This window comes from Salvelinus alpinus, chromosome 20 (genome assembly GCF_045679555.1).
Source record: "Salvelinus alpinus chromosome 20, SLU_Salpinus.1, whole genome shotgun sequence".
Taxonomy (NCBI): domain Eukaryota; kingdom Metazoa; phylum Chordata; class Actinopteri; order Salmoniformes; family Salmonidae; genus Salvelinus; species Salvelinus alpinus.
The window spans coordinates 29,711,043-29,738,589 of record NC_092105.1 but is presented as its reverse complement, the minus strand read 5'-3'; the positions used below and the strand labels follow the sequence as shown (position 1 = coordinate 29,738,589).

The 27,547-nt window shown below is 41.3% G+C and overlaps 2 protein-coding genes across 5 annotated transcripts in view; both read left to right on the top strand.

Moving 5' to 3' along the window:
• The window catches only part of ikzf2 (IKAROS family zinc finger 2), a 30,918-nt gene extending 26,333 nt beyond the window's left edge, over positions 1–4,585 (top strand). For all 3 annotated transcript variants that reach the window (XM_071355217.1, XM_071355219.1, XM_071355218.1), the window contains exon 8: positions 227–4,585. In XM_071355217.1, coding sequence (XP_071211318.1) covers positions 227–1,047 — 821 coding nt within the window. In that variant the 3' untranslated portion in view covers positions 1,048–4,585. The remainder of the gene's footprint in view (positions 1–226) is intronic.
• Positions 4,586–22,421: 17,836 nt separating this feature from the next.
• The window catches only part of LOC139546622 (receptor tyrosine-protein kinase erbB-4-like), a 518,533-nt gene continuing 513,407 nt past the window's right edge, over positions 22,422–27,547 (top strand). For both annotated transcript variants that reach the window (XM_071355216.1, XM_071355215.1), the window contains exon 1: positions 22,422–22,796. In XM_071355216.1, the coding sequence (XP_071211317.1) occupies positions 22,715–22,796 (82 nt within the window). In that variant the 5' untranslated portion in view covers positions 22,422–22,714. The remainder of the gene's footprint in view (positions 22,797–27,547) is intronic.

Genomic DNA, 27,547 nt, shown 5'->3' with positions numbered 1-27,547 from the left:
AATACAATAAGATGAAAACAAGAGAACTTTGATAGTGTTTAGCTTATTAAAAAATGGAAAGGTTAGACACGCACACAAAATTAAGGCACTCTTTCATATTCTATAGAGTTACAATTGTATGTATTCTGTACTATCCAATGGTGTCATTCGACCGGACAGTTTCTCTTACGGTGAGCTTATGCATATGTGAGTTTCATTGTGGTAATATGCAAGCTGTGCTCTGCAGGTGAGAAGATGATGCGTTATAGTTACCCGGAGCTGAGCTATGAGATGGGTCTGAAGTATGAGAAGGAGGCAGAGCTGATGCAGGCTCACATGATGGACCAGGCTATCAACAACGCCATCTCTTACCTGGGCTCTGACTCCCTGAGACCCCTGGTCCACCATCCCCACCCCCATGGTCCCCACGGTCCACAGCCGTCTCTTTCTATGGCTGAGGTGGTACCCATGGTCAACCCCCTCTTCCACCACGTCTACCCTCTGGGGTCAGGGCTGCGTATGGACCGACCGGGTAGCCGCGACGCTCCACCTCATCCTTCACCTCTGCCCCCTCCTCCCCCTGACTTCCATCCCTCCTCCAACGGGCCCATCGCCCTCACCAGACCTAAGCAGCACCACCCACAGGGTACCAGAGAGGAAAAAGAGTCTCCTAGCAACAGTGGGCTGGACTCGGCCGACTCTGCCCGGAGCAGCCCACAGGATAGGCTGGGTTACCACTGGAACAACCCCCACCACCGTCCCAGATCCAGCCCAGCATATGGCGGCAGAGAGGAGGGGCGAGGTGGGGCTGAGGTGGCCCAGGGAAGGGCGGCAGAGAGGCCTATAAGTCGGGAAGGGGTGCGTGTGTTTGGGCGAGAGGGGCGGAAGATGAGGGTGTTCCAGTGTGAACACTGCCGCATTCTCTTCCTGGACCACGTCATGTACACCATCCACATGGGTTGTCATGGTTACAGGGACCCGCTGGAGTGTAACATCTGTGGCCACCGCAGTAAGGACCGCTATGAGTTCTCATCTCACATCGTCCGCGGGGAACACACCTTCAACTAGAGGGATGGACTGGACAGAAGCCACCACTGGTCCCCGCCCCATCCCATCCCACCTCAGGACAGTGATGTTGAACTAACTGTGTGTGGTCAATGCAACCAACCAGTAGAGAGAGAACTAACCAACATTTGCTGCAGCATAATGATACTAGCTATATATCATTCCAAACAAATATATGAAGGTCTGGGCCAAATACACATTTTAATTGTACAAGGTGTTTTGAAGAATTTGAGGTTGAGATATGTATCACAAGTGAGGGATTTTTTTTGGAGTGAAGAAGATCACAAAGAAATAGTACACCTAGAAAGTTTTGTCATGGTGTGTCTCTGTGAGTAGTTCTATTATAGTTTATCACTGTTCCTTTCTTGCTGAATAATGTACTGTTGGACTTGTTCGTTGCCACATAGACTGCCATGTAAGGTCTCAACTTATCAAGGGGCTTTCCCTGACCCCACCAACTGAACCATACTTTAGAATATAATATTCTTTCTTGCATGATTTCTTGCAACAGACTGTATATCTTCTCTGTCTTTCTAACTGCTAACTGCACAGGCGTGTTGTCACACTAGCCACATTAAAGAATTACATTTTCTGCAGAGGGAAAGAGAGTAGTGAGAGAGAAAGAGAGAGAGCGAGAAAGAAAGGGAGAAAGACAAAGACAAAGAGAGAGACAAAAAAAAGAGAAATATGGAAGAAAGTGAGGGAGAGGGAGAAAGAGACGGAGAGAGAGAGACAGAGAGAGAAAGAGAGCGAGACAGAGAGAGAGAGCGAGACAGAAAGAGAAAGAGAGCGAGACAGAGAGAGAGAGAGAGACAGAGAGTGTGTGTGAGAGAGAGAGAGCGAGACAGAGAGTGTGTGAGAGAGAGAGAGAGAGAGCGAGACAGAGAGTGTGTGCGAGAGAGAGAGAGAAACAGAGACGGAGACGGAGAAACTTACTCATGATTTACCTTTTCAGACATTGTCAATAGATTTGTTATAGTTTTGTTCATTACCCTAGCTAAATATCTGCTTTCTGTGGAACAGTTCCTGTAACCTTCTCAGTTTCACAGCACTTCACAGAGGAAAGGAAAAGCAGTGCACTGCAACCCGCCTCCTCCCTAAACCTGTTCTTTCACTAGCAGACTGATGCCTTGACGAATGGGGAGGACGGGAAGGGATTCCCTGTTTTGAAGCCAGTCCCTGTTTTGATGGTTCAATAGTAACTTCAAATCTCCAGCTCGCAAGTTGCCTTGAACCCACACATGTGTCTTACAATAGACAGGCTGCTTTCTGCAAGCGCAATGTCAGTGCATGCGCTCTACTCCTGGGTTGGGATCAATGACATTTCAATTCAGTAAATTAAAGAAAATCGACGAGGAAAATTTGAATTTGGATTTGCAGTTTATTTCTTACATTGATAGAATTGGAATGGCATTGATACCAACCCTGCTGTACATTGCATGTGAATGTGTTGTGGAAAGGATTGTGCCCAGTACAATTAAGCTGATGCACTGGTACTGTTTAGTAGATAGATAGCAGTGTGGTTTAGGGTTTTTAGAAGTAAAGACTTTTTAGAAGTAGAATGCCAGTGAAGGGTGATGGTATGTATGTGGATCAAATCAAATCATCTATGTGCACTTGGACAAATGCTTAAGACAATGTACATGTTGCTCTTTTGATAACAAATATTTTGCTGGCAAAATATGTAATGTCGCTGTTGTTCTGTTTATTATGCAGCATATACCATATTTTGAATTGCCACAGTCTTTTGTCCTGATGGTCTTTGGCCATAGGAATGGCCCTATGTGTATATGGCCAGGCTCAGTTCACTGTTCAGTTCAAACTTCTTCACTCCTTCTGTATGTTATGTGGTACGGTATGTAACCTCCCCAATCAAGTGGCAGCTTATTTCTCTTTATATTTCAAAACACATACTGTACTTTTATTGCAACAGCTTATTGTTACTGTAAAGTATTGGCAATGGTATTTGTTTACATCTTTTAGCTATTGTAGTAGCTATTACATGCATTCTGCATTCCCTCAATGCATTATTCTTTTTAAATGAAAGCCCCTATTTTGTATTTACTCACACCTTTATCTTTGATAATTCATATTTCTATAGATGTTCTAATGCACCGGTATAGTTGTCTTCAATCTACTGTATGTCCGCCTATTGTTTTTCTAACCACGTCCAGAATCATTACTATTCTTTATGAAGCAAGCATGGATGCTAACAAATAGTTTTAGAATATTTGAAAAACATATGTCAGCCCACCTGTAGCAAAGTGCACACGATTGCTTTACTATCTGTTATGAAATAATTGCCGTAGATTGTAGATAATCTTACTGTATTCTGATTTGTCCCATGTGTACATCAATTGAGGGAGACAAAGTGAGCACCAAGATTAGGCTATTTAATAATTTTCTACATAACAAAAAGTCAGACTACCGCACAGGGAAGAAAAATAATGGATTATTGTCTGTGAAAGTGAGATCGATATTGTATAGTTACATTTCTTTTTCAGATTTTTTTACTACAGATGTAGGATCTTAAATTGTTCACCCTGTTGCAAGAGAACTTTCCTGCAATGCATTTGAGGTTTAAAAAGGCTTCTGAAGTTAGTAATTTCCACTTAGAAATTTCAGACTTGTTTTTCCCTTACGAAAAATGTGTCAACCCCTACAAAAATATCCATTTAATTATGCTCCACATAATAATTCACATTTCCTGTTGCTGCAGAATTATTTTCCTGCTTTAGCAAACTGGCTCAAATTAAGATCCTACATCTATATGTGTGTATGTAAAGGCCTTAGCTCATAAAGTGCTTTCCCACTGTGCACAGGCGTCAATTCAAGTCTATTCCACGTTGGTTCATTGAAATGACGTGGAAACAACGTTGATTCATCCAGTGTGTGCCCAGTGGGTTGTTGTTGGAGCTGTATGGTCCGTCTTACCTCTGTACGTACTGTACAACCTTGTTAAAGAGTGATACATATAATGTTGAAGCATTGTGTGTAAATATATCTGGAGGCTACAACCTATATATGAATTTATATGAGCCTATATGAACACAAAGAAGAAGTGATCTTATTGACAGACTCCACACTCTTAGAAGAAGAGCATACTTGAAGCAAAATTAGACACTCTCGATTGTGGTGTATTTTATATGTACTAAAAACTGCACTGGATTTCAATTTTTCTTGGTAAATGTATAATTTGAATTGTTGTGTAAAAATTATGTTTTTTATTATTATTATATAACAAGTGCTAACGAACAATACTGGTAAAAGAGAGGGTTGCTGTGTACTTTTGTATACATAATATGAATGGTGAATATTCTGGCACTATATTAAAATGGGTTAGTAATGTGCACAGATACGCACTGATGTTGAAATTATTATCATGTGGGGGTCTCAGGTATTTGTATTCTATGTACTTCTATACACTGTTGTATTTCTTCCAGTACATCTTGGAATACATCATTTCTTTATCAACAAAATCTCAAAATCATAATTTGGGGTGTTGCTTAAAAAAATTAAAAATATAATTGTATCACAATCATTTAACTTGCACGTTTACATTGCCGATAGAAACACCAGCCAGTCTGCTAGTAAACAAGCATGTTTACAGCTTTACAGCATGTTTACAGCTTTACAGCATGTTTACAGCTTCAAATGATGTTCATTGAAAGAAGAAATACATCTCTTAAGGACTCTTGCTCCTTTAATTCTATATATGACACAATATTGCTTATTAATTGCTTTAATTAATAGGTCAATCTCTGAATTTGGTGGATTATGTGATATTACAATGTTACAAAATTAAAATACCTCAAGAGAATATTGAGGTATTACCAAAACCAATGCTGCTAATATCCTTGACATGAGAAGAAGATACAGGGCTGGAAATAGTTAAATATATGTTTATAAGGCATAGTCTTCCCACTTTTAAAGTATTGATTTTACTGATATTGATGTCAAGATGTTTACAATATGTACTAGTAGAATATCATGAAGCAAGGCATTACCTGTTTATATGTTAAAATACACTATATACACATACAATCTATGTATTTTAATACCTGCAATTCTCATATACAGTATATGAGGACACAGGATTGTAAAAAGATGTGACCCATTCTTGGTCCTCACTTGTGACCCTGTCTCTCTCACACCATGTTCCCACTCAGGTTGCACAACTGATGTTCAACACATTCGACACAATGGTTATTTATGTGACAACGAAGAGTCTGCACATTTCTTTTTTTATACAATCAAGGTGTGGTGTCTCCCCACAACCCTTGAGTATTTATGTTTGTGCATAAAAACCCTCAGTTGTATCTCAACAGTTGTTCCAAATGTGTTGTGCCGCACATGTTCCAAATGTGCGGTACAACTCAAGTGTGTAGGGGGCCATACAGCCAGACTCCCGTGGGCGAGAAAATACTAAGTGGCCCCTGGCCTCCCTGTGCTAAGATGAACCATGGGTTTGAGAGAGACTTCCTCTGTGACGTTTCTCTGGCATTTGGGCAACATGCGGCCTGCTTCATGTGCTACAGATCCAGTGTGAAGATACTGGACAGTAAGCGTTGTTCAGAGGAGTTGGGGACACAGCAGCTATTCACACACATTTGTGCTGTGGTCAGGCTCGGCCAAGATCAGACAGAATCAACCCCATGACAGTTCATCAAGTCAGGCAGCTCAGTAACACTACTGAAGCCCTCCTCCGCAATCCTGAATGATCCTGAAATGTCCAAATAAACTGAGCAGATCTAAGATGTGACCCTGTTGATTCATCTCATCCCAGAAAGGTTACTGCAGTTTGGCTTAGTCTAAGCTTGGAAAATAACCAGCAGTTTGTTTGGTTGGATGGCAGGTCATTCACACTGAGCACAACACATAGTTTCAACATGGATAATTGGGTAATATTTGGTTGAGATGTTGATCATTGAGATTATAACCTACAGTATATTCACCCACCCAAAAAGAAAGCCAAAAGTTAGTTGATTTTCCAATGTGTTATCACTATGCTTTCAACATTTAAACGTGTTAACCCTCGCAAAGCTGCAGGCCCAGACGGCATCCCCAGCCGCGTCCTCAGAGCATGCGCAGACCAGCTGGCTGGTGTGTTTACGGACATATTCAATCAAACCTTATCCCAGTCTGCTGTTCCCACATGCTTCAAGAGGGCCCCCATTGTTCCTGTTCCCAAGAAAGCTTAAGGTAACTGAGCTAAACGACTACCGCCCCGTAGCACTCACTTCCGTCATCATGAAGTGCTTTGAGAGACTAGTCAAGGACCATATCACCTCCACCCTACCGGACACCCTAGACCCACTCCAATTTGCTTACCGCCCCAATAGGTCCACAGACGACGCAATCGCAACCACACTGCACACTATCCTAACCCATCTGGACAAGAGGAATACCTATGTGAGAATGCTGTTCATCGACGACAGCTCAGCATTTAACACCATAGTACCCTCCAAACTCGTCATCAAGCTCGAGACCCTGGGTCTCGACCCCGCCCTGTGCAACTGGGTACTGGACTTCCTGACGGGCCGCCCCAAGTGGTGAGGGTAGGTAACAACATCTCCACCCCGCTGATCCTCAACACTGGGGCCCCACAAGGGTGCGTTCTGAGCCCTCTCCTGTACTCCCTGTTCACCCACGACTGCGTGACCATGCACGCCTCCAACTCAATCATCAAGTTTGCAGACGACACTACAGTGGTAGACTTGATTACCAACAACGAGGAGACGGCCTACAGGGAGGAGGTGAGGGCCCCCGGAGTGTGGTGTCAGGAAAATAACCTCACACTCAATTTCAACAAAACAAAGGAGATGATCGTGGACTTCAGGAAACAGCAGAGGGAGCACCCCCCTATCCACATCGACGGGACAGTAGTGGAGAGGGTAGAAAGTTTTAAGTTCCTCGGCGTACACATCACGGACAAACTGAATTGGTCTACCCACACAGACAGCGTGGTGAAGAAGGCGCAGCAGCGCCTCTTCAACCTCAGGAGGCTGAAGAAATTCGGCTTGTCACCAAAAGCACTCACAAACTTTTACAGATGCACAATCGAGAGCATCCTGTCGGGCTGTATCACCGCTTGGTACGGCAACTGCTCCGCCCACAACCGTCAGGCTCTCCAGAGGGTAGTGAGGTCTGCACAATGTATCACCGGGGGTAAACTACCTGCCCTCCAGGACACCTACACCCCCCGATGTCACAGGAAGGCCATAAAGATCATCAAGGACAACAACCACCGAAGCCACTGCCTGTTCACCCCGCTATCATCCAGAAGGCGAGGTCAGTACAGGTGCATCAAAGCAGGGACCGAGAGACTGAAAAACAGCTTCTATCTCAAGGCCATTAGACTGTTAAACAGCCACCACTAACATTGAGTGGCTGCTGCCATACATGTAAAAAATGTATCACTAGCCACTTTAAACAATGCCACTTTTATATGTTTACATACCCTACATTACTCATCTCATATGTATATACTGTACTCTATACCATCTACTGCATCTTGTCTCTGCCGTTCTGTACCATCACTCATTCATATATCTTTATCTACATATTCTTCATCCCTTTACACTTGTGTGTATAAGGTAGCTGTTGTGAAATTGTTAGGTTAGATTACTCGTTGGTTATTACTGCATTGTCTGAACTAGGAAGCACAAGCATTTCGCTACACTCGCATTAACATCTGCTAACCATGTGTATGTGACAAATAACATTTGATTTGGTTCAGATGTCAACTAAATTTCTATCAATGTGCTTTCAACCATTTTAAGCCACAGCAAAGTTCAAATGGAAATACAATATCAGATATGTTTTATTTTCATGTAATAGATTAATGTGTTATACCTGTGCTTCATTTAATAGCAGAACCAAATTACCTAAATTGCAGTTGAGTAAAAATTACATTAATAGTACATGGTGCAAATTATCAAGACCGGTCGAGATTCTGCAAAGGTAATTACAGCAATTGTGAAGATCTCCACAGACCTGCGATGACCTATGCATGTTGGAACATGCACGCTTTAAATGATTACAAAGAAATATATAGTTACAGTAACTCAAAATGTGGCTATTTTTAAGTTTGAATGTTACATCAGTTTGTAAGATAGCTTTAACTTTAGTCTATGAACTGTATTACAAAAGTAATATTGAATTGTGTTTAGTTTACAACTCAACCAAATATCACAATTTTATGGAGATGTAGGCCTATAAACTGCTTGGATAGTTTGATCTGAGCCACTGGTTTTATCCCATTTTATAACTTTTATTGTTGGTTGAGTTGGAGATGTGAATCCAACATATATGTTAACTTGTTGACAAGTTAGTGTACTATTTATTGTATTTCAAAACTGATATTGAATTGTGTTTGGTTGTCAATGCAACCAAATATCAACATTTGAAGGAGATCTTCTGCTTGGAGAGTTTCATCTGTGCCACTGATTTAGTCTGGCTTTAATTCCAGGTTGTTTACAAATTAATAATGTGCACCGAACAAAAATGTAAACACAACATGTAAATTGTTGGTCCCATGTTTCATGAGCTGAAATAAAAGATCATAAAAATTGTCCATATGCACAAAAAAAGCTTATTTCTCTAAAATGTTGTGCACAAATTTGTTTACATCCCTGTTAGTGAGCATTTCTCCTAGATCATCTCCTTCATCCCTGTTAGTGAGCATTTCTCCAAGATCATCCATCCACCTGAAAGGTGTGGCATATCAAGAAGCTGATTAAACAGCATGATCATTACACAGGTGCATCTTGTGCTTGGAACAATAAAAATCCACTCTAAAGTGTGCAGTTTTGTCACACAACACGATGCCACAGATGCCTCAAGTTTTGAGGGAGCATGCAATTGACATGCTGGAATGTCCACCAGAGCTGTTGCCAGATAATTTAATGTTAATTTCTCTACCATAAGCCACCTCCAACGTCTTTTTTGAGAATTTGGCAGTACATCCAATTTGTAGACAAACTCAAATTAAAGTCAGACTTAGTGGCAGAGATGGAACTATCCGAGCAGACAATACATATCCTTCAAATGTTGATATTTGGTTGCGTTGACAACCAAACACAATTCGATATCACTAAATGTCATTACATTTGAAATCAACCAGAGTTTGAAACCCTAGGCCTATGTACTGTCTATGTTTAGTTGAATCCTGAGTTGAATTTAAACAATAGCTGTTGATGACTTTGCAAATGTTATATAGGCCTAAATAACATGCATTATTGATGGTATGAGTGTTAAAGTATGGTCACATTTCATTTTCTCTGTTAAACCTATCCTTTGGAATGATTTTGTTTTTAAGTGGAAGTCAACAATAATTCTCACGATAGCACATTGGTTATAGTCAGCGACAAATATCATAGCTAAGCCAGGCTTAGTTAAAACCCTGGATGGGAGACCAAAAGGTAGCTGTAGATAGATCAACTTCCAGTAGGAGGTGCTGCCTGACCATTTTCTTTCTTCTGATTGTGGAAATTCCACTTCACAATACGTTGACAAATTACGTTGAAACAACGTTGATTAAACAGGTTTGTGCCCAGTGCGTTGTCTTATGAGTTTGATGTTACAGTAGGAGGTTCCAGATATCTTAAGCCCTGATATAGCCACTCGGTGGTTGTGCAATTTCTACCTGGTGACTCCTATTCCTGTTTTTCCTGCCTGGCTGTGGGGATGTTAGTGCTGGTCTGCTACACCATCTCTCTCTCTCTCTCTCTCTCTCGCTCCAAGACACACCCAGCACACATTACAAGACAATGCAGCAACAGGCTGTATACTGCTAGAGAAATGGTGCGAGAACCAAAAATTGTTCTATGGCTAACCCAGGTTACCTCTCTCTCTGTGAGTGTGTGTGCGTGTGCGTGTGTGGTGATTGACTGATGTGATGTCACAGCACATCACAGTGTCAGAGCCATGTCAGTAAGGATAGGGAGTAGTTCGGGGAGGGGCCTCCAGACAGGAGCTGTAAGGACTGGGGAGTGGTGGAGTGTTGTTAGGGGAATCCACAGGTGTAGGCATTCATCTGGCGCTACACTGGATTAAACAGGAAACAGTTGTCTGTTCTCACAGGACGGTCATTGTTTAAAAATGAACCCATCACACAGAGTGACAGTGGAATGTTTACATTTAATCTGGGTATTGAACTACTCATAGTGTCCAAGCCATCAGCTCCTGCCATTGTGCCCTTTAGCAAGGGGTTTAACCCGAACCCTAAACTGCTCCAGGGGCACTGCATTAGTCTGCGACTCACCCTGTGCTCCAACCTCTTCGTGGGAGAATTTGTGTGTCTAGGGTTAGGGATATGATAAAGCAACAATGCAAAGACTTGGCGTCAGTGCAAAGGCCTCTGTGTAATCTTGGGCTGGTTTGTGGTCAGGCAGCTCAAAGAGCGGGTGGAGAGCTACATGTGGGGAGGATGTTGGACTGTGGGGGAACTTCCACCTTCCTTCCTCTGCTGTGGGCCAAAAAACTTGCAGAGAGAGTGTGTGTGTGTGTGTGTGTGTGTGTGTGTGTGTGTGTGTGTGTGTGTGTGTGTGTGTGTGTGTGAGTGTGTGAGTGAGTGAGTGAGTGAGTGAGTGAGTGAGTGAGTGAGTGAGTGAGTGAGTGAGTGAGTGAGTGAGTGAGTGAGTGAGTGAGTGAGTGAGTGAGTGAGTGAGTGAGTGATAGATAGATGCAGTGAGCGAGAGATAGAGAGACAGAATGAGAGATACTGACAGAGAAGGCAAGAAAGCGAGAGAGCGAGAGAGAGAGACAGAAAGAGAGATACTGACAGAGAAGGCAAGAAAGAGAGAGAGAGAGAGACATACAGACTGTCATACAGACAGACATGTAAAAACAGCTAGCTGGAGCTGGTCTGAGCGGTTGGCTTCTGAGCCCAAACCCGCTAAGACCTTCATGCAGATTTGACTTGGTTCTGCCCATTATAGGGTTGTCCGGTTAGAACACGATGTTGAGACCCATTACTGTCTTAATTGTCACCACACACACACACACACACACACATACACACACAGCTGCTTCCATTGAAGGGTTTTATATAGGTCTGGTTATATTTGCTGGATGCACACACTTCAGTTAGGAATAGCATGTAAAGTCCATCAGCAACACAACTATTTGCTTATTCTCTTATGACTGCAAACACACACTAACTAAAGGGGAGGGGTGGCGGTGTCCTGCAGCAGTGTGAAGGGTGATTGACAGTGCTGCAGGCAGGGAGACAGACAGACAGACAGACAGACAGACAGACAGACAGACAGACAGACAGACAGACAGACAAACAGACAGACAGACAGACAGACAGACAGACAGACAGACAGACAGACAGAGAGAGATAAAGGAGAGATATGAGAAAGGAGAGCAATTAGTGCACCTGATAAGAGGAGAAAATGGCAGAGCAAAGTACAGCTGCAGGGTTGCTAGGCTTGTTACTGTATTATTGGGAAGTGAGGGAGAGAGAGAGAGATGCTTTCTTTGGCAATGGTAACATATGTTTCCCATGTTTACCATGCCAATAAAGCCCATTGAATTGAAATGAAATGAATTGATAGAGAGAGAGAGAGAGAGGTTGTGATGTTGGGGAGAGCTGTGGGTTTAAGCTGGGAGGTAGGTTTGGGGATGCAGGGATACAGACGTCCGTTGTCTGACAGAAATGGATGCACAGCTGCCAAGAGTTGAAGTGAAAACAGGAAATATATGTAAATACCAGAATAGATAGACTGTCTGTGACTTCACTGTACCTAGCTACCCGTCTCTCTTTGAGGCTGCTGAAAGGTGACACCCCCCTGGAAAAAAAGAGAGAGAAAAAATAGAAAACGTGCTATTTCTGCAACTGAGCACTTAGGCACGATTTTCTCCCCTTTTAAATGTCAACGCTTTTGTTAGTTTTGCGGTTGCTGGGCCTGGGGTCAAGAGAGGAGTGAATAGCGCTTAAATACAACACAACACTCAGAGAAAGATGTAAAAATGATGTTCCATAAAGCCCTCTGAACTTTTTATAGGTAAACCAATTCAATGCATACACAGAGCAGATCTACTGCAATGTACAGGGCAGAGATGCAAGGACAAGGATTGACTTCTAGAAACTGACAGATAAGTTGTTAGCCACTCACTGGTCTTCTCTGGTGTAGAGAGGTGTCTTGTGGTGTAGTGGGGCTGTTGCTACTAGTATAAGTGATGGGATCCTGGTAAAACGTGCCTGGATTGGTGGGTTACAATCTCAAAGATGATCGATCTGTAGGCTTATAAAGGCCTCTAGTTTTGGTCATGTCTTCTATAACCGTATTCAAAGAAAATCTGTACAATAATCATGTTAAATTCCTGGACATCATTGTTTATAGTATTGGAAGCCTGTGGTTTGCCTGAAGTGATCTCACACCATCAAGTTTCCTTTAGTCACATCAGGTGACAGATAGTATTGATGAGTCAATGTAACGAATGTGATATTATCTAACCCTACTTTGTAAAAGTCCTCCAGTCCCTACCCCCACACGCTGACATCAAGGGCGGAGTGGTATTAAGATTGTACTCTCAGTATTGCTCAGATAAAACCAGTAATTCAATCTTGTTTCCACACTGATGGTTAATTTTGAGGGCAGACATCAACATAAGCTGTGGGCAAGTCCTGCCACACACACACGCACTTTTACAATCATGTAAAGACCACAATAGTCCTGTAATAAGGGAATTATCCCATTACCTTATTCTCACACTTGTGCTGCCCTCCAGTGGCAGTACATTGAGATAAAAGGCTTCACAAAAAAGAGAGAAGATATGTGATTAAGATAACATCGGAATAAAGTCATTGAATTACTCTACAGCAGTGTAATGATAGGAATGATTAGGCTCTTTTGGAAACTCGTTGGGATAATAATGAGATATTTTGCCATACATGTACTGTGACTGCAGTTCATATAGGTGCCAATAGATGGCAGTATTTTTCAGAAGTAACACAGTAACACAGCAGAGATACAATTATTTATTTTATTCAGTAGATGGCAGCAGTGTACATCGTACAAACTCTTACTCATATTTCACTACTATCAATAACAACATTCACATTAAATACATCCTGTAGCGATCTTTTTACATTTAGTATTGAAAAGCAATATTGCAAGTATAAAAAGTGGAAAGTACACACACTAAAGTGTAAAAAATATGTTTTGAGCAAAATAGTGTTTCTTAAACACAACTGCGAACTTCAAGGAGGAGGTGTCCAAGGAGTTGGACTGATTGGGAACTATGATGTCCACAACCCCACTTCCCCTCAAACAGAAGGAGTCCACAACCTCACTGCCCCTATACTGTAGACAATAATCCTGCCTCTGACTGGATACTGAGCATCTACAACCCACTGATTGTACACGGAGTCCACAACCCCACAACCCGCTACCCCTTCCTTATACAGAATCATCTTGACTCACTGCCAGGCCACTGAGCATCCTGCATCTGTCAGCACACACAGCTAGAGTGAGACGGTGGGATGGGAGTGAACATTTCCCCTAATGGGAAACAATTACACAGTCAGTGGGTTCTTCAGTGACTTCTGATGAGAGTCATTGGCTGAGGAAGTGGCCACGTAATCCTGTGTGTGTAATGTGGTAATGCAGCTTATTGCTCAGTGAATCGCTGTAGCTATGAGCCGAGCCGTAGAGTTGAGGCAGATAGAGACAGAGACAGACTCCTAGGGAACTATTAACCCCTATCATCCAGGAATCATCACTAGTTTTTTAACTCCTCCTAACCTGAATATTTAACACCTCCAACCCTACAGCTTCTGGGGATAGCCTAAAAGTTATAAGCAATGTTTATTTGTCATATGCACAGGATAGAATGGGGTGTGTACCGCACAATGAAATGCCTACTGCTGGCACTGCACCTTATAGTCACACATAGACATTTGTATTCATTTTTCATTTTAGATAAAGAATGCTGAGGCTTATACTTTGAACAGCAACACTCCTACATGGTTGGTTCGCTTGATCTACTGCACACTCTAATGTAGCCAGTGTACACTACTGTACAGTACAGATTGTCATTGTAAGTGTTTGCTTTTCTGGGAAAATAAAATACACTTACGAGAGGACATGTAATACCTTGAATTCATTATTCATACAGTACCAGTCAAAAGTTTGGACACACACACTCATTCAAGGGTTTTTCTTTATTTTTACTATTTTATACATTGTCAAATAATAGTGAAGACATCAAAACTATGAAATCATGTGGAATCATGTAGTAACCCCCCCAAAAAACATCAAAAAACATCCAGATATATTTTATTTGCCTTGATGACAGCTTTGCACACTCTTGGCATTCTCTCAACCAGCTTCACCTGGAATTATTTTTCAACAGTTTTGAAGGAGTTCCCACATATGCTGAGCACCTGTTGGCTGCTTTTCCTTCACTCGGAGGTCCAACTCATCCAAAACCATCTCAATTGGGTTGAGATTGGGTGATTGTACTTGAATGAGTATGTCTGTCCAAACTTTTGACTGGTACTGTATATTGAAAAGTTTAGCTCTGACAATAACAAATGTCTCTACTGCAACTTTTCCACAGGCTCAGTGTTTGTGTCCTAAATGGCACTCTATTCCCTATACAATGCACTACTTTTGACCCGGGCCCATAAAAAGTTGTACACTATGTAGAGAATAGGGTGCCATTTGGGATACAGAGTGTCTTGAAATTGGACACAAATCACACTTTGAATGACATATTAGTCATCTGTCCCATGTTCTCTATCATCTTTAGGCATTAGGTGTTCTATTCAGATCAAACCATTTTGAGAGAACATTCAGTCCTCCTGTTCAAGATAAATATAAACTCATCAACACTGCCGCTTATTATTATGTGAAACATGGTTATCATCACTACCATCACAACAAGTTAATGTGTTCATTATGAAATGAAAGCAGCTAGCATAAATCTGAATGAAGTGTTCCTATTTACAGATATTTCAAGATACAGTATGTTATTGAAATATATATGGTATGGAATGATGTGTTGCCCACAGTATCCTGCGCTTCTTAACATATACTTCCAGCATATCAATAAAGATGTTGCCCATGAGAAAATGTTTTCCAAGACTACCATGCAGTCAAAGTTCAGCATACTTTCCAATGGCAAATCCATACATGGTTATTATATTTTAATGTGATCATTGATATTCAATCTGCAAAACGGACATTTATGTATTTCTGCTGACATCACTGTCTATCGGAGGCTGTTAGCTTGTGCTATACATTACATAACCATACACTACTATACATTACATAACCATACACTACTATACATTACATAACCATACACTACTATACATTACATAACCATACACTACTATATTGAATACACCAAGCATGGTGTCTTTCATTTCTGCTGCAACACATGGTTCTATTGTGACAGCCAGACAGGCTGTTGAATGAATTCCCCTGGCTGCGTCTCAAATGTTACCCTTTTGCCTATATTGTGCATTACTTTGGACCAGAGCAGAGCAAAGTAGAGCACTATATAGGGAATAGGATGATATTTTGGATGCAGGGCCTTTTTGAATAACCTTGCTGCAGGGGGAGAGATTGCCTTGGTTGCAGGGTAGCAGTGAAACAAATAAGCACTGTGTCTGTGTGAGGAGGAGTATGATAAAGTTGCTTCATAAGTTGCAGAACATTGTGTGTGTGGAATCATTATGAGGCATTAGCCCTCTGGAGGCTGCTATGGATTTATTGGCTCGCCTCATGCAGCAAAGTCTCATCCATTAAACAAATCAGGGACTTATGTATTAGATTAGCTACACCACTGGAACCAGGGGAGCCCAGGCAGGAAAACACACACACACACACACATACATACACACACACACACAGTCTCACACAGAACGTCATAGTTTTCTGTTTCTGTTTCATAAAAATCCATGGAAAGAATGATGTAATTGACAGCATTAAGAAGATACTGTCAGAGGAGCGATCTTTAAAATAATGAAATTACACACACAAACATAATAGAGTGGTTTGAATTGCATTTCAGGTGTTGTTAAAATGATAAAAGGCAGCCATTGGAAATGGTTTAGAGCGAGGAATAAGAATTATATTTCTTAATCACTTAGGTTGTTGTCAGCGATATTAAATGCTCATCACATTAAGTCGTGTTTTATTAACAATGTGTCTAAATGATAAGATGCTCCAATGTGTCAAATTAAGAGACGCTGAAACAGTAAACTTGTTGGTACCAGCTTGAGTCATTGTTGAGTCCCAAATGGTACTCTCCCAAATGACATTCCCTATGTAGTGGATGACTTTTCACCAGGTCCCAAGGGGTTGTGGTAAAAATATGTGCACTATAAAGTGAATCGGGTGCCATTTGGAAAGTACACATTGAGTCATCCCACTTTGCTAGCTTTATGCTAAATGTGTCGTGATGTGGTAACCTCTTAGGTTATAGTCTATCTCCCCCCTGTGGTGAAATGTCAGAACTACAGTTTCAGTGAAAAAGTTAGTGTCATACAGTTCAATGCATTGTTATTGATTCTGCACTCAAGCAAAAAAACAGTCCCTTGTGACCTTAAAAGCAAAAATGGAAAACTTCCCATTTTCTACGTTTTTGGGGAAGAAATCAAGGAACATTTGAAAAAAGGACGGAGGAAGGATAGATAGTAAAAAGGGGCTATTTGCTTAACATTTAAGATGAAGCGTAGGGGATTTAAACTGAGGCTCAAAGTGTAACACTTATGCCAGGTGGCACAAGTCTCTCCCAGGTTTCATACTTTCATAGCATTATCATTCTAGAAATTATGAGTTCATTGTGTTTTCTCTGAATCTCTGAATGTTATTTGGACTATGTGTTCAGCCGTAGTTGTTCTAAAATGAACCAATATATATGCAGTACCAGTCAAAAGTTTGGACACACCTACTCATTCAAGGGTTTTTCTTTATTTGTACTATTTTCTACATTGTAGAATAGTAGTGAAGGCATCAAAACTATGAAAGAAGACATATGGAATCATCTAGTAACCAAATCAAACACATGAAAATATATTTGATATGTTATATTCTTCAAAGACCCTTTGCCTTGATGACAGCTTGGCACACTATTGGCATTCCCTCAACTAGCTTCATGAGGTAGACACCTGTAATGCTTTTCCTTCACTCTGCAGTCCAAGTCATCCCAAACCATCTCAATTGGGTTGAGGTCGGGTGATTGTGGAGGCCAGGTCATCTGACACAGCACTCCATCACTCTACTTCTTGGTCAAATAGCCCTTCCACAGCCTGGAGGTGTGTTTTGGGTCTTTGACCTGTTGAAAAATGATAGTCCCACTAAGAGCAAACCACATGGGATTGTGTATCGCTGCAGAATGCTGCTTAAGTGTGCCTTGAATTTAAAAAAATTAATAACAGACAATGTCACCAGCAAAGCACCCCCACACCATAACACCTCCTCCTCCATGCTTCAAATTGGGAACCACACATGCGGAGATCATCTCAAATTCTCAAATTTGGACTATTCAGACCGAAGAATAGATTTCCACCGGTCTAATGTCCATTGCTCGTGTTTCTTGGCCCAAGCAAGTCTCTTCTTATTATTGGTATCCTTTAGTAGTGGTTTCTTTGTAGAAATTCGACCATGAAGGTCGGATTCACACAGTCTCCTCTGAACAGTTGATGTTGAGATGTGTCTGTTACTTGTACTCTGTGAAGCATTTATTTGGGCTGCAATCTGAAGTGCAGTTAAGTCTAATGAACTTATCCTCTGCAGCAGAGGTAATTCTGGGTCTTCCTTTCCTGTGGCGGTCCTCATGAGAGCCTATGTCATCGTAGCGCTTGACTGTTTTTGCAACTCTACTTGACGAAACTTTCAAAGTTCTTGAAATTGTCCAGATTGACTGATCTTCATGTCTTAAATTATGGATGGACTGTCGTTTCTATTTGCCTTTTTGAGCTGTTCTTGCCATAATATGGACTTGGTATTTTACCAAACAGGGCTATCTTCTGTATACCACCCCTACCTTGTCACAGCACAACTGATTGGCTCAAACGCATTATGAAGGAAAGAAATTCCACATATGAACTTTTAACATTCTAGGTGACTACCTCATAAAGCTGGTTGAGAGCGAGTGTAACGAATTTCCTCTTTGTCTGAGGAGGAGTAGCAAGGATCGGACCAATGTGCAGCGTGGTAAGTGTCCATAATAGATTTTTAATAAATCTAAATGAACACAGAACAAAAATAACAAAACACGAACAAACAACCGAAACAGTCCCGTATGGTGCAAACACTGAAACAGGAAACAACCACCCACAAAACACAATAGAAAACAGGCTACCTAAATATGGCTCCCAATCAGAGACAACGACTGACACCTGCCTCTGATTGAGAACCATACTAGGCCAAACACATAGAAATATAACAACAGAACAAAACATAGAAAAACAAAATTGAATGCCCACCCCAACTCACGCCCTGACCAACTAAAATAAAGACATAAAAAAGGAACTAAGGTCAGAACGTGACAGCGAGTGTGCAAAGCTGTAGTCAAGGCAAAGAGTGGCTAATTTGAAGAATCTCAACTATAAAATATATTTTGATTTGTTTGAATTGGTTACTACATGATTTCATATGGTTTATAGTTTTGATGCCACTATTATTCTACATTGGGAAACACAGTGAAGAGGCAACTCCGGGATGCTGGCCTTCTAGGCAGATTGCAAAGAAAAAGCATTATCTCAGACTAGCCAATAACTGGCCAATAAAAATAAAAGATTAAGATTTGCAAAAGAACACAGACACTGGACAGAGGAACTCTGCCTAGGCCACCATCCCAGTGTCACCTCTTCACTGTTGACGTTGAGACTGGTATTTTGCGTGTACTATTTAATGAAGCTGCCAGTTGAAGACTTGTGAGGTGTCTGTTTTTCAAACTGGACACTCTAATGTACTTGTCCTCTTGCTCAGTTGTGCACCGGGGCCTCCCACTCCTCTTTCTATTCTAGTTAGAGTCAGTTTGCGCTGTTCTGTGAAGGGAGTAGTACACAGTGTTGTACCAGATCTTCCAGTTTCTTTGCAATTTCTTTGCAATTTCTAACCTGGAATAGCCTTCATTTTTCAGAACAAGAATAGACTGACAAGTTTCAGAAGAAAGGTCTTTGTTTCTAGCCATTTTGAGCCTGTAATCGAACCCACACGTGCTGATGCTCCAGATTCTCAACTAGTCTATAGAAGTCTATAGAAGGCCAGTTTTATTGCTTCTTTTATCAGAAAAGTTTTCTGCTGTGCTAACATAATTGCAAAAGGGTTTTCTAATGATCAATTATCCTTTTAAAAATGATAAACTTGGATTAGCTAACACAACATGCCATTGGAACACAGGAGTGATGGTTGCTGATAATGGGCCTCTGTACGCCTATGTAGATATTCCATAAAAAATCTGCCGTTTCCAGCTACAATAGTCATTTACAACATTAACAATGTCAACAATGTATTTCTGATCAATTTGATGTTATTTTAATGGACAAAAAAGGTGCTTTTCTTTCATAAATAAGGACATTTCTAAGTGACACCAAACTTTTGAACTGTAGTGTATATATGACATTCATCATTACAGGCCAATGCTAAAAACAATATGCTAGCCATAAAATGTAATGCTTCTCTATAACATGATAATATAAGCAATAATATGGTGTTAGTTGACATAACATTTCATGCAATAACAAATCATGCAATAACACATTACTTAATCCTTTTGTTCCAATTTTGATCATAAGGCTTCCATGAGAGCGTGACCTAGCTGTCGATCTTCTGCTTTTTTTCAGGATGGCTTTCCATGTCAGGCCACAGTCCTTCATCTCCTTCTCCGTGGTTCTTCATCATGTTATTTGTATAAATAAGTTTAAATTCAGTCTACCTTTTCGTTTACCTTGATTCTACAGTTCGCTTTAACATTAATATTCTTAATACAGTTGTATTAAGGGCAAACAACATGCAAAAGGTTCAGAAAGCTTTTAGGCTACAGTAGACCTACAACACTTCTTAAAAGTGAGCGTATGTGTATGTGTACGTGCGTGCGCATGCGAGTGTGTGTGTGTGCTTGCACGCCCTATTTGTGCCAAACATAAGAAAATTAGCTTTTCAGACCAGATGTTTTGGCATATTGCAACTCAGAGGGTGTTCTCCCCTCTCTTGAGGTGTGACTGTGAGAGAGAGAGAGAGAGAGAGAGAGAGAGAGAGAGAGAGAGAGAGAGAGAGAGAGAGAGAGAGAGAGAGAGAGAGAGAGAGAGAGAGAGAGAGAGAGAGAGAGAGAGAGAGAGAGAGAGAGAGAGAGAGAGAGAGAGAGAGAGAGAGAGAGAGAGAGAGAGAGAGAGAGAGCGAGGAGTGTTATTGAGAGGTAGGTCATTCTCATGTTCTGATGTGGACACACAACATTTACATTCTGTCCGGTCACTTCAACTTAAGATGCAATTTATTTGTTTTTAAGTTCAAAAGTCAAAGTTGAATAAAAATGTATTCTGATTAATTCTAGACAACACATAGGCCTACTCTAAGATAATAACCTGCCCTATAACCTGCCCTCATTATGTTATTATGTGTCAAATCAAATTGTATTCATCACATGCTTCGTAAACATCAGGTGTTGACTAACAATCAATCAGTTATTTTTAACAACAGCAATATTTCTAAATATGATCGGGTCCGAAGCTAGATATTATACATCTCTCGTTCCATGAGCATAAAGCAATGTGTGCACACTGTAGGCCTAATGGCTCTTCCGCTGGAGCCATGAATGTTTGTCCTATCCATTGAAGATAGTTTATTAAATAGTATACAGTAGCTACTACAATAGGCCTAGTTATAACAAACATGTAGCCTAGCCGATGTAGTTGTTTTTACTGGCTTCAACATGGAAATACAGGTAACTGCCAAAATAATGGAAACACTTGAGTAAATGAGGGATACGAAGTATATTGAAAGCAGGTGCTTCCACACAGGTGTGGTTCCTGAGCTTATCAATTAACATCCCATTATTCTCAGGGTCATGTATAAAAATTATGGGCAGGCCATTAAAAACAGGAATGCCTGTTGACTCAAATCAAAACATATTGTACTAGTCACATGCTTCATAAACAACAGGTGTGGACTAAAAGCTTAGTTAAGTCCCTTCCCAAAATTGCAGAGAAAAAGAAAATAGATAAATAATAGAAAATTAAAATACGTAATAATTAAAGTAAAAGTAGATACACAATGAGTAATGATAACCTGGCTATATACAACGGGTATCAGTACTGAGTCCATGTGCAAGGATACAAGGTAATTGAGGTAGGTATACAGTATACTGTACATATAACTAGGAATAAGGTGACAGATAGTAAACAGTAGCAGCAGTGTGTGTGACGGGTCAAAAAAGTTAGTGCCAAAAAGGACATTGCAGATAGTCCAGGTAGCTATTTAAAGCTGCAATATGTAACTTTTTGGGCAACCCCACCAAATTCACATAAACATTTTAGTTATAGATCTGTCATTCTCATTGAAAGCTAGTCTAAGAAGCAGTAGATAGGTTCTATGTGTGCTATTTCTATGCTATGCTATGCTATTTAAATGCTTTATTTTGTTTTATTTTACCTTCATTTAAGTCAGTTAAGAACAAATTCTTGTTGACAATGACGCCTACCAAAAACAAAAGGTCTCCTGCCAGGACAGGGATTGGGATTAAAAATAAAAATATAGGACAAAACACACATTATGACAAGAGAGACACCACAAAACTACATAAAGAGAGACCTAAGACAACAACATAGCATGGTTATGGAAAATATATTTCACAGCGGTTTAAACGGTACAATGATGCTCTACCCTATAGTTGCTTGTTGTGTCACATAAACTGAAATTAGGCTCATTTTTATAATTTAAACCACCTTGAAATTGCGGAGCGATTTCTGCATAGTGCACCTTTAACTAGCTATTTAGCAGTCTTATATGGCTTAGGGGTAGAAGCTGTTCGTGGTCCTGTTGGTTCCAGACCCATTTAGACATGTCTCTAGAAATGTAACGATAGTGTACAATTTAAATACATTTTAAGTGGTAAGAATAAATGCTAGAGTAGCCTATTATGCTTACATTTAGGTCTCCCAAAACAGGTAGGCATATAACGCATCATTTTAACAACCAATATTATTTAGTAGACTAAGACAGTTGCAAGGGACCTACGCAACAAATTCAAGGATTTTGGCAACATTAAAAATCCCTGGTTCTAGGAGGAGGGCTTAAATCAATCAGCGCTACCTTCGACCAATCCTGTTGACTGTGGGAGGAGACAAAATTGCAAGGGGGTGTGTCTCTAGACCGTACGCAGTCGCTTAGTACGGTATCCAACTCCGAGAGAGTAATGAATGGCATGAGCATTGCTTTACTATTTTTGACAAGCCATATCAAAGCGCTACCTTGGAACATACGCCACCTTCTATCGGTTTGAACTTTTATTCACATTTATTCACTAGGCATAAACCAGACAAGGAGAAGAAGAAGACCGAGTTGGACTAATTAGCCTACTACTAACTCGAATCAATAACCTAACTGCAAACTGACACAAGCTTCTACATTTTCATATTTGTCAAGCCGAAAGGGATTTTGCTTCTGGACATGTGAATCAAAGGAGTTACTGCGAACCCCTGAAAATGAAGCTACTAGCATCGGTTCTGTGTTGCTTGGGCTTTCTGCTCACTTCTGCGCTGTTTCGGAGGATCTCTTCACAAGCAGGTGAGTGACAGTTCGGTGTCTGGCTGGCTGGTGCACAGCGCAAGAGGTTTGTGGCTACTCTTGTCACAACTGTCTGCGCGCTGCGCACTGAACAAGTGCTGTGTTGCATGCCTCTTCCAACAGTCCCCACACATTTGGCCGTTTTGTTTACAAACTCTCTGGGTTGCCCTTCAAATTATCTATACCCACTATGTTGATTTTCGTTCATATTTGCTTTAAAATCACCCTGACTCTATCTAAGAACATTGAAGAGTAGCCTAAAGTAGCCCATATACGTCTCCTCTAAGTTAAAGAGGTCGTATTGAGAAATATCAGTATATATTAGCTAGGTTATTCTATTGCCACAATGACAAACCATCCGAAATGAAAGAGTGACATGTGTGTTTGGCTTGTGTAGAATTTCTGAATTCCTTATGTATTTATCTCTAACGAAATTAGAGGAATCTCAACGGACAACATGTTTCAGCTCTCAGCCTCGAGCACAGACAGGGAGCGGCAGTGTTCATTATTTTGAGAATAAGGAGCATTAAATCACCGACACACGTGTCCCTTGGCTTGGAAAACAGTGGACATCACTGAGACTGAGACCAAGTCCACCATAGCCTCCTGGCTCCTGCTTTATTCTCATCTCGCGTCGTCCGTCGCACTGTGAGAGTGGGTGGTGGGCATTTATAGTGGGCATTGGTCCGTCCGTCTGTGTGTGTGTGTGTGTGTTTTTTTTCTCAGACAACATTCGATTCCGGTAAATGAAAATCGTGTTTTGTTGGCTTTGGTTTACAAGTCGCAGGTACTTTTGTCACTTTGAAAGGGCACATTTGTTCGCTGCATTCACCTATCTATTAACTTTCTACTCTTAGGTAATAACAATAGCCGGCTATTCTTCTTCTTCTTATTATTATACTAATATTAGCCTAGTCTTTATTATTATTATTATTAGCCTAGTATTATTATCAGTTAGTAGTAGACTAGTTTTAGGCATAATGGTATAACATAGCCTAGCCTATAGTAAAGCAAGTAGGCTAGTTGAGTGCTGTGCTAACGAGGTTATGACTCGTCTCAAATGTACAAAACTATATACATTTGACTATGATCAGATTTTTAACACATCGCTCACATTGGTGCGCCGTGCTTGGAACAGTGACGCTTTTCACATGGAGGTAGTCTATAGTATGAACCAGAGAGAAACGCTCTCCGCTCCGCGCCAACACACACGCATACACAGACGCACGCACACACACAAACACCCCCCGATATTTCAGAGTGTTTTTTCCGTTCAATATCTACTATGACCGATGTATACACTCTTTAAAAACAAAAAGGTTGTTATGTTGTTTAACATACAGTATTTGGCAGGTGTTTATTCCATTCAGCAAGTGCACTGGGTGTAGGGTTTCTGTCTCTGTCCAGTAGGTAGCATATACACAGCAGCTGGTCTTTTCAACTCTCGTTTAATATCGAATCACATATTCTAAGTAACCAATCCACCTTAGCACCACTCTGTTCCGCGCGCCTCGCGTTCTATACAACCTGCATGCGGTTTGTTCAGAGCTAAAGGTGCAATACAGCGCAACCGCACTGCCCCAGGGCGACACGACGTTGATTGAATTGTCTACTAAACAAAGAGAAGGGAGCAGGGAAGGGAAGAAATAAACCGTCCGCTGCATTCCTGATAAGACCCGTTTAGTTGATTAGCCCTAGATCCTTTATAATGTTATATTTCACATTAGTAATTATTAGAACATTCGACCTATTATAACAATCAAATGTTTTAATCAACATGTGTAGTAATTTTGTCTTGCGCGCCTCGACTCCAGCCTGCCTGGCAATTACATACACATTATAATGATTTATTTATTTTACCAGGCAAATTCTTATTTACAATTATGTCTTACACTGGCAAACCTGATCTACGCTGGGCCAATTGTGCACCGTCCTATGGGACTCCCAATCATGGCCTGTTGTGATACAGCCTGCAATCAAACCAGGATGTCTGTAGTGACACCTCTAACACTGAGATGCAGTGCCTTAGACCGCTGCGCCACTCGGGAGTCCTCGGGATTGATTAATACATTTTCTGTATTGGAAAGAGGTTGCAGGCCTATGGCAATTGCGCTTCTATATATGTGATGCTTCAGCTGCTGCAGTTTGCTGAGAGCATTGTTATCCATAATGCCTTATTCTTATGCAGTTCAGTCTCAGTCAAATAAATCCAACATCCTGCCTGACATAAAGAAGATATGTCTATCCTGTCAAGTTGCAGTGGGCTGTGGATTTAAATCAAGCAGTATTGTGACATTTAGAAGTTAACATAAAATGGTTGCATGGTGGTGGAAGAATACAAATATCAGTGTTAATCGGCTTACTTTGGATTAAATCCCCTCAAAGAGAAGATGGGACACGGAGAAGGAGAAACATCAGGATCATGATCCCAGAAATGAAACCCAAATATTGTCTCTCAAGGCTGGAGACAGTGTATTTTTTTTAATACTTTAACAATTCATTCAGTAGATAGCCTACCACTATGTGTGAGTCATTGTCTATTCAGTTTGCATGCATATGTGGCCAGTGTGTGTGTGTGTGTGTGTGCAGTAGGAGTAGGCCTTGCCTGTGTATGATGTTGGACAGGCAAGAGGGACAGGCGAGAGGTAGAGGCCAGAGGGACAGGCGAGATGGACAGGGGAGAGGGAGAGGCGAGAGGGACAGGTGAGAGGGAGAGGCGAGAGGGACAGGCAGGAGGGACAGGTGAGAGGGACAGACAAGACGGACAGGCAAGACGAACAGACAAGACAGACAGGCAAGAGGGACAGACATGAGGGACAGGCAAGACGGACAGGCGTGAGGGACAGACAAGACAGACAGGCGTGAGGGACAGGCAAGAGGGACAGACAAGACAGACAGGCAAGAGGGACAGACAGGAGGGACAGGCCAGAGGGACAGGCGAGAGGTAGAGGCCAGAGGGACAGGCGAGATGGACAGGTGAGAGGGAGAGGCAGAGGCAAGAGGGACAGACAGGAGGGACAGGCATGAGGGACAGGCAAGAGGGACAGGCAGCAGGGACAGGCGAGAGGGAGAGGTAAGAGGGACAGGCAAGAGGGATAGGCAGCAGGGACAGGCGAGAGGGAGAGGCTTACCTCAGCACTTGACTTCACCTTTGCCATGTGTGCCTCTGGGTGTCCCGATGTCCCACAGCTGCACCTCTGGCATAACACACTTTACAGAGGGTGGTTACACTCTCCAGATTTGCTTGGCTGCGTCCGAAACGGTACTCTATAGCGGTAGGGCTCTTGTCAAAAGTATCCCATTTAGGCTATATGGTGATGTGAGGTAGGCAGGTAGTCCATCGTGAAGGCTTTTATTTGCAAGGTGGGAATTTCAAGGTGGAAAACGTATGTCTAACCTACTCACAGTATTTACAAAACATCAAACAGGACGAAGAGCAATGTTACTGACGAGCACAGACTTGACCAGGCCTCATAATATGACTGTCCTCTGTCAGGCCAAATGGCCGCGTCAAAAAGTTAGGGTTGAAATACCTTTATCCATGATGCGTTTCGTCATGGAGATCAACCAATCAACAGGTGGGAATGCGCCACAACACAGTTAAACATGTCACTCACCTCCATTTTTCTGTCACAATCATTTCCCCAGTATCCGGTTTGGAGCGTGAAGTCACAAGCTCTGACGGTCTCTACTGCATAGCAACCTAGTGGTGCCAAAAGCCCTGGTCTGCCCTAGAAAGCCTATATAAATTAGGATCGCCAGAACGGCCTCAAATGTTTTTTAGACGGACGTTTTGGGCTCTAAAATGTTTATTATGATCAAGTTCGATCCTTATGGCGAATTCTTTTAAATCATTTTTGCTACAAATCGAGATAGGCTATTGAATTAAATAGTGATCCTTTATAACTACTACATTTGTCTTTAAACAGGACCACGTACTGACACAGACCAATCACAGGCTGCAAGGCTATGAGGAGGCTCTTGCCTTCATGCCATTGACCAGTGGTTCCCCATCCTGGTCTTGGGGACCCAAAGGCCTATCATTGTCTTTAACAAATTAATCAGTGAAAAGGTAGGCCTAAATAGTTGCAATCATATTTCCATGAAGTTGTTTTTAATATATGACTTATTGTCAACATTGTAGGCCTACTTGTAAGAGATCAGCTCCGTGACAAGTGAATAGACTAGGTTGCCATTTCAGACACGCTGTGTTTGCCCTTTTTGCTCCCTTCAGATGCTGTTTGTTTTTGCTTGCTTTGAAAGAAGGGACATTTCCATTCAAGTAGGTAAAAATGTATGGAGTCTGAGTCCTATTAATATTTATTGAATTACAAAAAAACTCCAATTTAATGTGGAGCTTTATCAAGGGAAATGGAATGCAGTCTCTGCTTGGATGTTTTGATAATTTTTCATGATTCATATTTTATGTTTGCCTAGGCCTATATCCCCTGGTAATTTTGGTTGTACTATGTTTGAAAAGCTATATCATTGTAATTACTGTACATTAAGGACACTACATGAAGGTAATTTCAAGTTTTCATGTTTTAATGTCTGGCATTAAGATGTCTTTGGTTCATATAGTGTCAATATTCTGACATTGGGTCATAGTGACCATATCACCAATTTACAACCAAGTAGCAATGTTGATAAACCATATGAGCAGTCCCTTTTACACTGAGTATCCCCACAAACAGAGACTACAGTAGATGAAATGACAAGGACAAGTTGTTTGGTTGACATTTGGTTGTTTT